Source organism: Prionailurus viverrinus, chromosome D4 (genome assembly GCF_022837055.1).
Source record: "Prionailurus viverrinus isolate Anna chromosome D4, UM_Priviv_1.0, whole genome shotgun sequence".
NCBI lineage: Eukaryota > Metazoa > Chordata > Mammalia > Carnivora > Felidae > Prionailurus > Prionailurus viverrinus.
Genome location: NC_062573.1, coordinates 44,662,973 through 44,677,435, shown reverse-complemented (window position 1 = coordinate 44,677,435; position 14,463 = coordinate 44,662,973). Strand labels below are relative to the sequence as shown.

General features: G+C 35.9%; 1 protein-coding gene across 3 annotated transcripts in view; it reads left to right on the top strand.

The window, feature by feature from the left end:
- Nucleotides 1–14,463, top strand: part of ADAMTSL1 (ADAMTS like 1) — an 888,150-nt gene that overhangs the window by 534,539 nt on the left and 339,148 nt on the right. For all 3 annotated transcript variants that reach the window (XM_047830980.1, XM_047830979.1, XM_047830981.1), the window contains one exon: nt 5,497–5,624. In XM_047830980.1, coding sequence (XP_047686936.1) covers nt 5,497–5,624 — 128 coding nt within the window. The remainder of the gene's footprint in view (nt 1–5,496; nt 5,625–14,463) is intronic.

The window sequence follows — 14,463 nt, the reverse complement described above, 5'->3', positions numbered from 1 at the left end:
AGGTAAACCAGCAATGATGAGGAAATGACACCATTATGAGGTTGATGAATTTATGGAAGCTATTCTAATCCTCTTCTAATATTCCTAGGAAGTATATGATGATCTGTGGCCAAAGCCTGCCTTCCATGCTGTTGTCATTGACTGAGGCTTGGCACCTCTTAACTGGACAGAACAATGGGTGGATGGGCCCTGGGAATCGATTACTGAATTTTCTTACAAGAAAGTAGTTGATTTAAGAGTCGTCGTCAATGTTACATTCAAAGGTCATCATGTGGCATCAAAGATCTAGAAATAGCTAGTCTTTTTCTAAATTGAATAACTCAAGGCAAATACTCAATTTTCAAGAATTATAGAGCCAAAACTCAGTCCTTTTTTCTCTCAGTGTTCACTGGATTTCTGAAATGTTGGCTCAAAAAAAGTGCTGATTGTCCATTTTAACCCATCCAATAACTACAAAGTAAACTAAGTGCTACAAAAAGATAGGATTTGTAATGGACTTTTCCCTCAAGTTTAATATCAGATGCAGTATTGACCATTTCGGATAAGTCCACTGGTGAAACACTGGCTTAAATACAGAATTTAATAGCCATTCTTCAGTTCTCAGTCAATTCATAGTAAATGACCATCATCTCACCTGACACACTGTTGCTGCAATTCCCCGAAGTGGGGTCATGGGTAATCCCTTGGTCACTGTGTTTCACAGCATCCATGATCTTGCTTCTGAGATACTGAGATTGAAACACTACACTTATGTGACAGAAATCAAATTGGAAAGCGTTGACTGGGGTATATTTTAAAAGCTTAGAATTTTGGTTTCAGAAGTAATCATCGTTGCTTTTAGGCAACTCATTATCTAGACCTTATTATTTTTGCCTCATTTTCTCTTGCTAGATGCAACTCAAAGCTAACACTTTAAAAACAAAATGCTACTGTGGACAGGAATGCACATTTCAAAATAAGAGAAAATAAGCTCGAGTCCCATCTGGACCAGGCACAAAAGTTGTTTATACTGAAGGCCTTCTTAAAAACCATAATAAGCAAATGCTGGTAGGTCTTAAATGACCCGAAAGGCATTGCTGAATTGTCATTTCTGGTTATAGATGTAAAAATCTGGCACAGTAAAAGAGGGGGAAAATCACTTTACTGTCTCTAACATTAAACATTGATTCAGTTGACATGAATTATGTTTATTCCACTTGCTAAAAGACACCTTGGAGATGGTTCCAGTTTGAGAAAAAAGGCCCACAACTTGCTTCTGAGTCTGCGTGTGATCTCTTTCAGAGCACTGTGGGCTCTTCCTATGTCTGGTTGTGCTGAAACTTGTAACTTGTGATGAGGTAAGATACAACCTCACTTTAGATGGAAAGGTACGTGAAAAATACCAAACAACTTTAGCACAGAGTTTGGAACAATTTACTTCTCTAGAAAAACAAATTCTCAACTATATATTATTTCCAAAACAGCTTATCCAGAGAGCAGCCAGAGGGAAACCTCCCAAGGATTTGGCATTCTGGTGTTCTTATCTCACACGGAAATGGAGTTCACATGTGAATACCGTGTGTGTATTTATTTTTTTCGGTTGTAGTAACTGGATGGTATCATAATTTGTAATCACTCATCTTGCTCTTAATTATTTCATGAATCCTAGCATTTGTGATTTTGCTTTTCATCTCAGCTTATTTAATTTGAATAAAATGAGGGACATGGTATTGTACAAATGTATGTTTGTCACACAAGTCATTACCGCATCCAGCAAATACCATAACTCTCTCAACAGAACTTCTTCCAGTCATACAGAGAAAACTAAAAGGGAGCCAGAAGATGCACAGTAAACTGTTCAAAAATCTGAAGAATGAATTTAATGGGTGTATGGACAATGTATACTTCATTGCCAAAGAGTCTTTTCTCCTTCAGTATTTAATTAAGCTCTGGAAACAGAGTGCCCCATATTGCCTTGATTAGAGGTTGATTTTATTAATCCTAAAAACCAGGTTTTGGAGCTCAGTAAATGCTTCCTTTAGAAAGAACATACTTTGGGGTAACCAGTGTGTTTCTGTTACCCATTCTTTTCCACATTTTAGAGGAGCCTCTAACTACTGACAGATCATATCACCAGGCAAATGTAATATGGCAGGTGGCTGGAAAGTTCTGCTGTGGGAAAGTCAGAGTTTTCAGGGAGATGATGCCTTAAGAGTCTAGAGTCTCCACTAAACTCAGCAGGAAAAGCACTAGTACCTTCCCAGAGTACCTCCTGTAACCTTTCAGAGTACATCTATGTTTATAAATTATGGTAACAAATAATAGTATCAATAAAAGCCATTAATGCTTAGTGTATGTATATATTATTGTGATAAAATTTATAAAATTTACCATTTTAATCATTTTTAAGTATACTGTTCAGTGACATTAAGTATATTCACGCCGTTGTACAACCATCACCACGATCCATCTCCAGAAATCTCTTCATTTTCCTGAACTGGAACTCTGTACTCATTAAAAATAATTGCCCATTCCTCCTGTCCCCCCACCCCTGGCAACCACCATTCTACTTTCTGTCTCTATGGATCTGGCTACTCCACACACCTCATCTAAGTGGAACCACACAATATTTGTCCTTTTGTATCTGCCTTATTTCTCTTAGTATGATATCTTCAGTGTTCGTTCATGTTGTAGCATGGGTCAGAATTTCCATCCCTTTAAGGCTGGATAATATTTTGTTGTGTGTATATATCACATTCTAGTTATCCATTCATCCACTGATGGACATTTGGGTTGTTACAACCTTACGTGATTTTTATATTTGATTATTTTAATTCTCACAATACTAGTGTTTATTATCCTTATTTTCTGATTAGAAAACTGAAGGATAAGGAGGTCACAGCTAAGAAGCTCTGGAGCCAGGATTCTACTCCAGGTTGAGTAGGTCCTTCAGTCCCTTCTCTTTACTACTATGCTAGCCTGTGCTAGCCCTTTGCAAATGATTTATGAATTTAAATAAAGCTTCCATCACTTACGTAAGCCTTGATACAAAACTCTGAGGTGAGGTTTCTGACTTAACTTGTCCAGATTTTAAAAGCCCCAAGGAGGGGCACCTCGATGGCTCAGTCAGTTTGAGCTTCCAACTCTTGATTTCAGTTCAGGTCATGATCACAAAGTTGTGGGATCAAGCCCCAGGTCAAGCTCTGTGCTAAATGTGGAGCCTGCTTAGGATTCTCTCTCTCTCTCCCGTTCTGCCCCTCCTCCCCACTCACATGCGCTCACTCTCTCTCTCTCTCTCTGTCTCTCTCAAATAAAAAAAAACAACTAAAAAAAAACATTTAAAAGGTCCAAGGAGTCGCCAGTGTGACAACAGAGCCCCATAGCAACTGATCTACAAAGAAGCTCATTACTACAAAATAAACAGTTTTCTGAAGGGCTAGAGGATGTTCTCTTCTTTTTCAGGAGCCCCTCCTGTGTGGATGATATAACCTTGAGTATAACTAGGTAGGGCATGAGAAAGTAATTAAAAATAAAAATAATAACAACAGCAATAACAATCTGAGTTATCATTGTAGACCTCATATACACTGGTGACCTCATTTACATTATCTCAAGTTCCCACAATGCTTTGTAAGAGGTTACATTCCTGTTGCCTTCACATCCCAACCTTTCCCGGCATTCCACATCCCTGTGCTCTCTCTTCAGAGACGAAACTGAAGGTGACATTGTCATATTGTCTAACATGCCTATTTTCTTTCAGGTTTGTTTTTTCCAAATTTAAATTTGAAATTTTAATTTTTTCAGAAGTATGTCCTTGATTGATATAAGAAGATACCATCTTTTTGTTAATGTTTGTTTATTTTTGAGAGAGAGGTGGGGGGGGACAGAGAGAGAGGGAGACAGAGGTTCTGAAGTGGGCTGTGCACTGACAACAGAGAGCCTGATGCAGAGCTCAAACTCAGGAGCCGTGAAATCGTGACCTGAGCCGAAGTCGGAGGCTTAACCAACTAAGCCACCCAGGCAGCCCCGAGAAGATACCATCTGTAATGTTTGAATATTGTGCTTGATTTACTCAGTAAAATAATTTGGCCCCAGTTCACATTAGCTATTTGTAGAACTGTTGCTATGGACTGAATTGTGCCCTGCACCGCAATTCATACATTAAAGTCCTAACCCCCAATGTGATGGTATATGTAGATGAGGCCTTTGGGAGATAATCAGTTTAGATAAGTTCATGAAAGGGGTCTCTCATGATGGGATTCATGTCCTTAGAAGAAGAGACACCAGAGAACTACTCTGTCTTCTCTCTGTCTGTCCATGCCTATACAAAGTGGAGGTCGTGTGAGCACACAGTAAGAAGGCTGCCTTCTGCAGCCCAAGGGAAAAGCTCACACCAGCAGCTACCCATGCTGGCACCCTGTTCTCTGACTTTCAGCTTCCAGAACTATGAGAAAATAAATTTTTGTTTTTTAAGCCACCCAGTCTGGTATTTTGTTATGGCAGCTTAAGCAGACTAATACAACTGTATTATTACGTATATTATTATTAATACCACTGTATTATTACGTATATATGACATTCTCGATTTATCATAACATAATTATTGGTAATATTTATTAGTGCTTTACTCTGAAACTTATCCTAGGCTAAGTTCATTTAACTTATCTTCTTCTATAGTGTGTGTGTGTGTGTGTGTGTGTAGTGTCATGGTTATAATATTATCCCCATTTTATAGAAAGGGAAATTTTAGTGTAGGCAGGTGGTAATTTAATTGTTCAGGGACACCTAGTAAAATCCATATCCAACCCAGGCAATTTCTAACTCTAGAGATTATTCTATGAACTATGGCACATATTTTATCTTTGACTCTTATGAGAAATGTGAAGTTCAACATGGAGACCCGCATATACCAATTTTCTATACAGTAGGTACAGATTTCACTAGGAAGCCTTTCAGTAACAAGCAGATCTATTTGTCAAGAGGCAATCCCTGCATTACTAAAGTTACTTCATGCAGTTGTTGTAATTAACAAGTCTGAAATCTGGAAATGATGTTGCTCGATTAAAAAAATTGTGAATTGTATAAAATGTTAAATTTTGGAAGGTAATGCTGATATGCACATTACAAGCTTCTCAGAGCAGAAGCATCTCTGAGAGAAGTTTCTCTGTTTTCACAAAGAGGTAGTAGATGAGTAGACTTATGAACCCAAGGCAAAATCATGACTTCAGTGCAAAATGTGACTTCAATTTAACTTCCCCTCACCCAGATTCCTTATTCTTGCCCCTTTTTCTATTTGCTCCATTATGCAGATCCCTTGTTCCTTTCAGTCATGGCCCAGGGTCTCTAAACTCAAATAGTCCTCTCCCCAAACACATTATTCAACTGGAAAGAATCTAATAAATGTTTTCATCTCCAGCAAGGCTATCATATTCAGACATACAAAAGGCCCACACTTTAGGACACATATTTCAGGGTTCAATGGGGACATGATACTGACCATTCTCTTTTTCCTCACAGAGCTCCAGGACAGCACGCTCTGAGGAGGACCGGGATGGCTTGTGGGACGCTTGGGGCCCATGGAGTGAATGCTCACGCACCTGTGGTGGAGGGGCCTCCTACTCTCTGAGACGCTGCCTCAGCAACAAGTAAGTCCTGCATCCCAGATGGTAGGGAGTTTGTAAGGCCCATATGTAGTAGGTTCAATGCATACTTTTGTGGTTGGGGTTATTAAGACCATTTTGTTGCACACAAATCTGGATGGAAGAAAGGTACAAAGAATTAAATATGTGCATCTCCAGCTAGGTTATTTATATACTCTTATATGATAAGTGATATAGAATTTATCTCATTTACAGAGGAAATGTTGTCTATTTTCATATTAGAACTAGAAGGTTGATTTATAAGTAGAAATGGACCATAATATATGGCACTTTTTGGATCCCCTTAAATTTTAGTGACAAGAATAGCAACAATATTAACATTAACAACATATTAAGTTTATGTTGGATTCCAATGTTATCAAGCATTTTGCAAATAAGTGGTATATTTGTTTGGATTTCTTGGATGTCTGGAAGTTTCCTGAGATTATTCAGTTCAATGAATGATGAAGTTTGCATATAAGGAGGTTTGGAAAACAGAAACTTCTTGGGAACCTGGCATGGGAATGAGAGCAGTGGTGAAGGTGGAGAGTGGCTAATGGTTTCTAAGCTGAAAGTAAAGGCCTGAGGCATTAAAATGGCAGTCTACTTCAAATAATAATAAGTCAGAACTGTTTCTTGATCTGTGTGGTCTATGACTAGATTTTTCTTCAAACTATAAAATACAAAGTACAATAGTAATATTTTTAATGAGAGGTTTTTATTTGACAGTGAAGAGTGTTACATGTGACAATTAAGAGGTTTGATCAAAATTACTATGTACTATAGAACGTGGAACAGAAGAAGAAAATATCTATCTATATATATCTGCTGATTCTTCTAGACTTTTCATAATGAAACAGCACAAAGTGGTGAGATACAGGTTCAGAAAAATGTCAGCTTACTCTAATGAGAGAATTTCTTGAAATCAGGGTCAACGTCTTACTCTTTTCTGTGCCCCCCAGTCCCGCACATGGTCTGACAGATAGATTTTCCTTCACCGAATCCATGATAACTAGAGACCATTTTGGTTCCAGGCAGATCCTAATGGAAATGGTGTACCCTGGGAAACCTGGCCAAAGGGCTTGTCTTGCAAGAAACCGGATTAATTATGTTACTTAGCCATTATGGTGTTTGGTTCTACTCAGAAGATGGAGCTATTGGATTACATCCACTAGCAAGTTTGTTTGTCATCTTTGGAGGCCAGTGTCATAACAAACGAGGTCCCCGAGCTGACCAGAAAAAACTACACCTTTCATTTTTATGATTCACCTCTTCTCTTCGTCTCAAATATCAAAACCTCCCTACATCTGTACTACATGATGCTGCATGGTGATAGCACTGCAAGATATAACTGATAACAAACATACATCAGTAAAGCCAAAATGTACAGATTTGAAATGTTCCTATTATACAGTTTTCTCGAATTACCGTGCTTGAATATGCTATAGAGGTGAGCCAAAACATGTGTCTCACAAAGCTGGTAAGGAGTGTGTGGGAACTTTCATACGGGCTCGTTGATGTGAATGCTACATTGTGAGAATCTTGTATGGAGTAAGAGACTGACAAGCAACTTAAGGGATAAGTACAATCACAGGTAGAACTCTGTCATTCGGCAAAGCATCAAATATATTATAACATCATATAACATCAGTTATGTGAAATTCACACTTACCAGTTTTGTCACCTAGTAAATTAAGGCTCCAATTGTTAGGATTTTATTAAGATACTATAGAAGATATCATCTATCATCTACTCATAATGAATTGGAAAAGTAAAATGTAAAATCTAAAATTATAAGCATATTGACTATATGTCCCTATTTGAATTTCAAATATTGAAAAAAATACATTAGGTAAACTCATACTAGGCTGGAGAAGAAGCTAAAACAATGGGGAGAGGGGCAGGACCACCAACCTACCATGAGTGGTTATCTGTGGCCCTCTTGTTCATTTTTTTTTTAATATATGAAATTTATTGTCAAATTGGTTTCCATACAACACCCAGTGCTCATCCCAAAAGGTGCCCTCCTCAATACCCATCACCCACCCTCCCCTCCCTTCCACCCCCCATCAACCCTCAGTTTGTTCTCAGTTTTTAACAGTCTCTTATGCTTTGGCTCTCTCCCACTCTAACCTCTTTTTTTTTTTTTTCCTTCCCCTCCCCCATGGGTTCCTGTTAAGTTTCTCAGGATCCACATAAGAGTGAAGCCATATGGTATCTGTCTTTCTCTGTATGGCTTATTTCACTTAGCATCACACTCTCCAGTTCCATCCACGTTGCCACAAAAGGCCATATTTCATTCTTTCTCATTGCCATGTAGTATTCCATTGTGTATATAAGCCACAATTTCTTTATCACCAAATTCCACACCCGAAAAACAAATAACCCAGTTCATTTTTTTTTTAATTTTTTTTTAGTGTTTATTTTTGAGACAGAGAGAGAGACAGAGCATGAATGGGGGAGGGTCAGAGAGAGAGGGAGACACAGAATTTGAAGCAGGCTCCAGGCTCTGAGCTGTCAGCACATATCCCAACACGGGGCTTGAACTCACGGACTGCAAGATCATGACCTGAGCCGAAGTCGGACGCTCAACCGACTGAGCCACCCAGGCGCCCCTCTTGTTCATTTTTTAATGGCTAATGAACTTAACGGGTTTTCTCTCATCTCCACTCCACATTTAATGTGGGCACCTTATACTCTTGAGAAAGATCACAGGTTATGAATGTACATGTCCTTAGAGGCCCAACAAGTAACTGGAATGTGTGTTGTAGTCTAACGGTAAGCACTCAAATTCAGCCTAAATGAATCCCATTGACCTGCTGAATTAATTTTCCAGACTGATTTTCCAGTCCTGTTCTCACTTTTAGCTCTGATATTTTTAAGTCTGTCAGCTAATAATTACTCTGTTCCAAATATGATAGAACTGTAAAAAGGAGCTAAAATACTCAGATTTTATGGAATAAATGACAACTACTCAACTTCTGGAGTTAATTATGTTCTGTGATGGATGGGGAGACTGGGAAGAGGCTTGGTTAACTTTATGAGTTTGAGAACATCTTCTCTGAGTGATCTTTTGAAGAGTGCAGGAAAATAAAAATCAGTGGAGGGAAAGCAGGGTGAAAATATAAATAAGCATTAAATATAAAACTCATCCTTCTCACTGGCAGTGCTTGGTGCTGGAGAAAATGCCCTGACCCAGGGAGATACTGAGCAGAATCCTTCCTTTGCCTTCTCCCCCATCCTTTTTCTAGGCTCACAGAAAGTAAGCAGTGCTCCATTTTCCCAATTTCTGATATTAGACTATTGATAATTGCCTTTACTTGCAACCCTGGTTTGAGCAATAAGGGAAGGCACCGTATACACTTTTTTTCTACAACATTTACTAATTTCTGGAAGATTATGTTAGGTTTCATTGAGCAACTCTGATAATGCAACTATTGCTAATCTCGCATCACTAAGTCTGCTTTGATTTTTGCATCATAACGTCTGCTCTTATTTTTTTTTTCTAATTAGAAAATGGACTATGCATACTTGTACTTTATGATGGCTCTTCATTTCAAATGAGTTAGACAATGTACCAACTACCTTGAGAAGCTGTTGCTTCTGTCCAGTTCTTCACATCCTCCATTAGATATTCTGAAGTAATATTTTTAACAAATGTGTTTTTCTCATTTATCTAGGATTGTGTGTTGTTTAGTGGAAACTATCCTTCTTCGACCTAAATTACTTAAGCATATAGTTTTAAATTTGATACTAAAGATCTGTCTCTGAGAGTTCTAGCTTTGTCTTCAGCCGGTTAATTTAACTTTTCCCATAAGGAGTTCCAGATGCATAAGGCACTTAAGAATACTGTGTGTAACGTCATATGTACCACTGTATTAGGTCTGTGCCAAAATCAAGGTCAAAGAGGTAAACTGCAGTTCATTTGAAATGGCAATGAGTCAGATAGCTGGATGCTCTTAAGTGTGGTGTCAACCTTTATATTGGTGCCTGAAGAAGACTGAAAGGTCTTTTGTGACATTTTTTATCTTCTGCAAGGCCAATTAATCTCAAGACTAATAAATAGTATGGATTAATAGATTAATACATTAGGAGTAAGAATATTTTGTTAAATCCCAACTGGTTAAATGAAGGGCTTGTCATACCTATATGTACTCAAGTAGCAAAAATAATAATAAAAAAATTATTTCAAAAGCCTTACTTATAAAGGATGAAAGCATTTTTTTAAAGTTAATAACTTTTGCATTGAATTCCTTAGTTGAATAGAATTTTTTGGAGCAGAATAAAATTATTAGATGAACAAGAAATAAAATCATCACACTGTGGAGGTGCCTAAAAAAAGATTATGATATTGTTCCAAAGGGATGTGGCTGCCAGAATGTTGTCAATATAAATACAGAAAAATTAAAATAAACATCCTCAAGGAGTCTTATCTCACAGTAATTGGAAAGATCATTCAAACTTGTCATTTCATAATAATTGTGCTAAGTGAAATTAAGCTAACTCTTCAGATTTTTTTAATTGCAAACACAATTTTTCTCCCATAAAAATATTGATACTACAGCAATATAAGCTTTAGTTAGCAAGTAATTTCTACGCCATATAATAATAAATACCAAAGAAAAATTTTAACATTAAGATTTGACTTCTTAAACAAATATTTTTTCCCTTTAAAGTCATTTCATCTTTATCAAAACATCCAATTAAGTTTCATAGGACCTGTTTTAAGACATTTTAGAACTTTCAGCTACAGTGAACCCCAAAGCAAGATTTATCTGTTATTCTTCATCTGGTGTTATATGTTTTCATTGTTTTCATTGGAAATGCTTGAGTTTTTGTTTAAAAGAAAGATATACAAGTTCAGAATGGGTCTGACTACTCTTGTCATTTATATGAGGAAGTCTTTTCATTGTGTTAGGAAAGATTTCACATTTTAGGATGTTTAAGAGTTTGTGGTTGCCTTCCTTTTACTTTCTGGGTTAAAGCCTAATCTAAATGTATTACCAGGACTTCTAATAGTCCAGGTCATATATCTTAGAGGGATGTGGTCCTCCCCTGCACCCCTAAGCTCTGATCTCCTTTTGAGAGGAGAATAAGTCGAAAGACTGAATGTTTGGAACCGTTTTATCCCATAAACCTGTTTATTAGAATAAAAAATGGTTGGAAATGTGTTTGGTGTCCATAACCTTTACTAGCCATGCTGGGAATTTATAATTCTTGGCCGTCTTTTTCTGTTTATTTAAAAATTCTTTATTTGGCTAGTTCAATAGCCCTTGTGAAGTCATTATTTCTTTTCAATTTTCTTTTTTTTTTAAACTGCTTTATAGGGATATCTTTGACACGTAAAAACTACATATATTTAAGGTATACAACTTACTGTTTCAATGTATTTATATATTGTGGAAGGATCACTACCATGAAGCTAAATAATTTATCCAACACACCTATATAGTTACATATTGTGTATATGTACATAGTTACATAGTGCATATGTGTTGAGAAGATTTAAGAGATACCCTGTTTCAACTTTCAAGCATACAATACAGTATTGTTAACTATCATCACCATACTGTACATTAGATTTCCCAAAGTGATTCATCTTGCATAACAGAAACTTTGTACCCTTTAACTAACATCTCCTCATTTTCCCTTCTCTCCTGCTCCTGGCAAAACACCATTATACTTACTCTCTGCTTTTATGACTTTAACTATTTTAGATTCCACTTATAAGTGAGATCATTCAGTGTTTGTCTTTTTTTGTCTGGCTTATTTCACTTAGCATAATGTCCACCAGATTCTTCCATGATGTCACAAATGGCAGGACTTCCTTCTTGTTAAGACTAAATAATATTCCATTGTATGTATATACCACATTTTCTTCACCCATCCTTCTGTCAGTGGCATTTAGATGGTTCCCATGTCTTCACTATTATGAATAATGCTGCAGTGAAAATGGGTGCAGATATCTTTTCAAATTCCAGATTTCATATCCTTTGGATATATATACTCAGAAGTGATATTGCTAGATCATATAGTAGTTATATTTTTAATTTTTTGAGGAACCTCCATACTGTTATATAATAGTTTTACCATTTTCTGTTCCTACCAACAGTGTACAAAGGTTCCCTTTTCTTTATGTCCTTGCCAACATTTGTTACTTTTGTCTTTTTGATAATAGCCATTCTAACAGGTATGAGCAGATATCTCATTATGGTTTTGATTTTCACTTCCCTGATGATTGGTGATGTTGGGTACCTTTTCGTGTACCTGTTGGCCATTTCTATTTCTTCTTTTAAGAAATGTCAATTCAGGTTTGTTGCCCATTTTTTGATTGGATTATTTGTTTTTTCACAATTGTGTTGTAAGAGTCTCTAATATATTTTAGATATTAACCCTTTATCAGATATATGGTTTGCAAGTAACTTCTCCAATCAAAGGCAATTAATAGATTGCCTTTTAACTTTGTTGATCATTTCCTTTGGTGTACAGAAGCTTTTTAGTTTCATCTAGTCCCACTTACCTATTTTTGCTTTTGTTACAGGCAGTTTTGGTGTCATGACCAAAAATCATTGCCAACACCAATCTCAAAAGTTTTTTCCCTCTTTTCTTTTAGAAATTTTATCGTTCCAGGTCTTATAGTTAAGTCTTTCATCCATTTTGACTTAGTTTTTTTTTTAATTCGCTGTGAGAATAAGGGTCCAATTTTATTCTTGTGCATGTAGATAACCAGTTTTCCTAATGCCATTTATTGAAGAGAGTATCTTTTCACTATAATTGTGAGTTCACCATTGTGGCACTCTTGTCAAAGATTGGTTGACTATATATGTGTGGGTATATTTCTGAGCTCCTTGTTTTGTTCTGTTGGTCTAAATGTCTGTTTTTATGCAGTACTATAATGGTTTGATTACTATAACTTTGCAGTATAGTTTGAAATCAGGAAGTGTGATGCCTCTAGCTTTGTTCTTCTGCCTCAGGATTTCATTGGCTATTTGGGATCTTTTGAAGTTCCACATAAATTTTAGGATTGTTTCCCTATTTATGTAAAGAATGCCATTGGGATTTTGATATGGAGTGTGTTGAATCTGTAGACCACTTTGGGTACTATGAACATTTTAACAATATTAATTCTTCCAATCTGTGAGCAAGGGTTATCTTTCCATTTATCTGTGTCTTCTTTAATTTCCTTCATCATTGTTTTATAGTTTTCAGGGTATAAGTCTTTCACCTAATTGGTTAAGTTTATTCCTAAGCATTTTATTATTTTTGATGCAGTTGTAAGTGGGATTTACTTAATTTCATTTTCAGATGGTTTGTTGTTAATGTGTAGAAAAGCCACCAATTTTTATATGTTGATTTTGTATCCTGAAACTTTGCTGAATTCATTTATTAGTTCTAACAGTTTGTTGTTGAATCTTTAAATTTTTCTACATATATGATCATGTCATCTGCAAAGATGATCTTATTCTTTTCCAATTTAATTTGGATGCCTTTTATTTCTTGTCTAATTGCTTCGACTAGAACTTTTGGTACTGTGTTAAATAGAAGTAGTGAGAATGAGTATTCTTGCTTACATTGGATCTTAGAGGAAAATTTTTCAGTTTTTCCCCATTGATTATGATGTTAGCTGTGGTTATTCAAATATGACCTTCATTGCATTGAGGTAAGTTCTTTTTATACCTATTTTTAATGGTGTTTTTTAAATCATGAACAGATATTGAATTTTTTTACACTCCTTTTCCTGCATCTGTTGAGCTTATCATGTGGTTTTTATCTTTCATTCTGTCAATGTGATATATGACTTTGATTGATTTGCATATGCTGTACCACCCTTACACCTCACAGATAAGTCCTACTTGGTCATAGATACAGTGCTTTTCATGTGCTATTGAATCCAATTGGGTAGAATTGTATTGATGATTTTTGTAACCATGTTCATTAGGGATATTGGCCTATAGTTTTCTTTTCTTACAGTTTATTTGTTTGTCTGCCTGTGGTTTCAGAGCAATATTGGCCTTATAAGATTCATTTGGAAGTGTTCTCTCTCCTACTTTTTGGAAGACTTTAAGAAGGATTGGTATTACTATTTTTTAAATGTTTAGTAAAATTCACCAGTGAAACCGTTAGGTCCTGGCTTTTCTTTCTTGGGAGGTATTTGATTATCGATTCAATTTTCTTATTTGTTACTGGTCTGAACTAGAAAAAGAACAAAACAAGCCCGCAGTTATCCTGAAAAAAAGAAGATAATAAAGATTATAAAAAAAATGGATCAAATAGAGGTTAGGAAAACAATAGAAAAAATTCAACTAAACTAAGAGTTGGTTTTTTTTTTTTTTTGAAAAGATATGATCAACGAATGCTTGGCTAGACTAAGAAAAAAAGAGAAAAGATGAAAATAAAACCAGAAATAAACAAGAAGACATTATAATAAATGCCTCAGAAATCAAAAGGACCATAAGGAACTATTATGAACAAGTATACCAATAAATTGGGTAACCTAGAAGAAATGAGTAAATTCTAAGAAACATATAACCTTCTAAGGGTGAATCTCCTCAATTTTCATTCATTCATTAAATAAATATACACTGAATATCTATCATGTATCAGGCAAGTTGCTAGGTATAACTAAGGGTAAAAGACCCAGGAGTCAGGCATCTGCTTTGGGGGATTTAACAAATTATTAAGTTTTTGCTGATTATACTGAATTTCTACTGATTGTAGTTATATAATATTTTAAGAAGAGAATTTCCTCCCAGTTATGTAAATAGGTAATATATATGTAGCAATGGTTCTTAATCTTAGCTGTACTTTAGAATCATATATATATATATATATATATATATATATA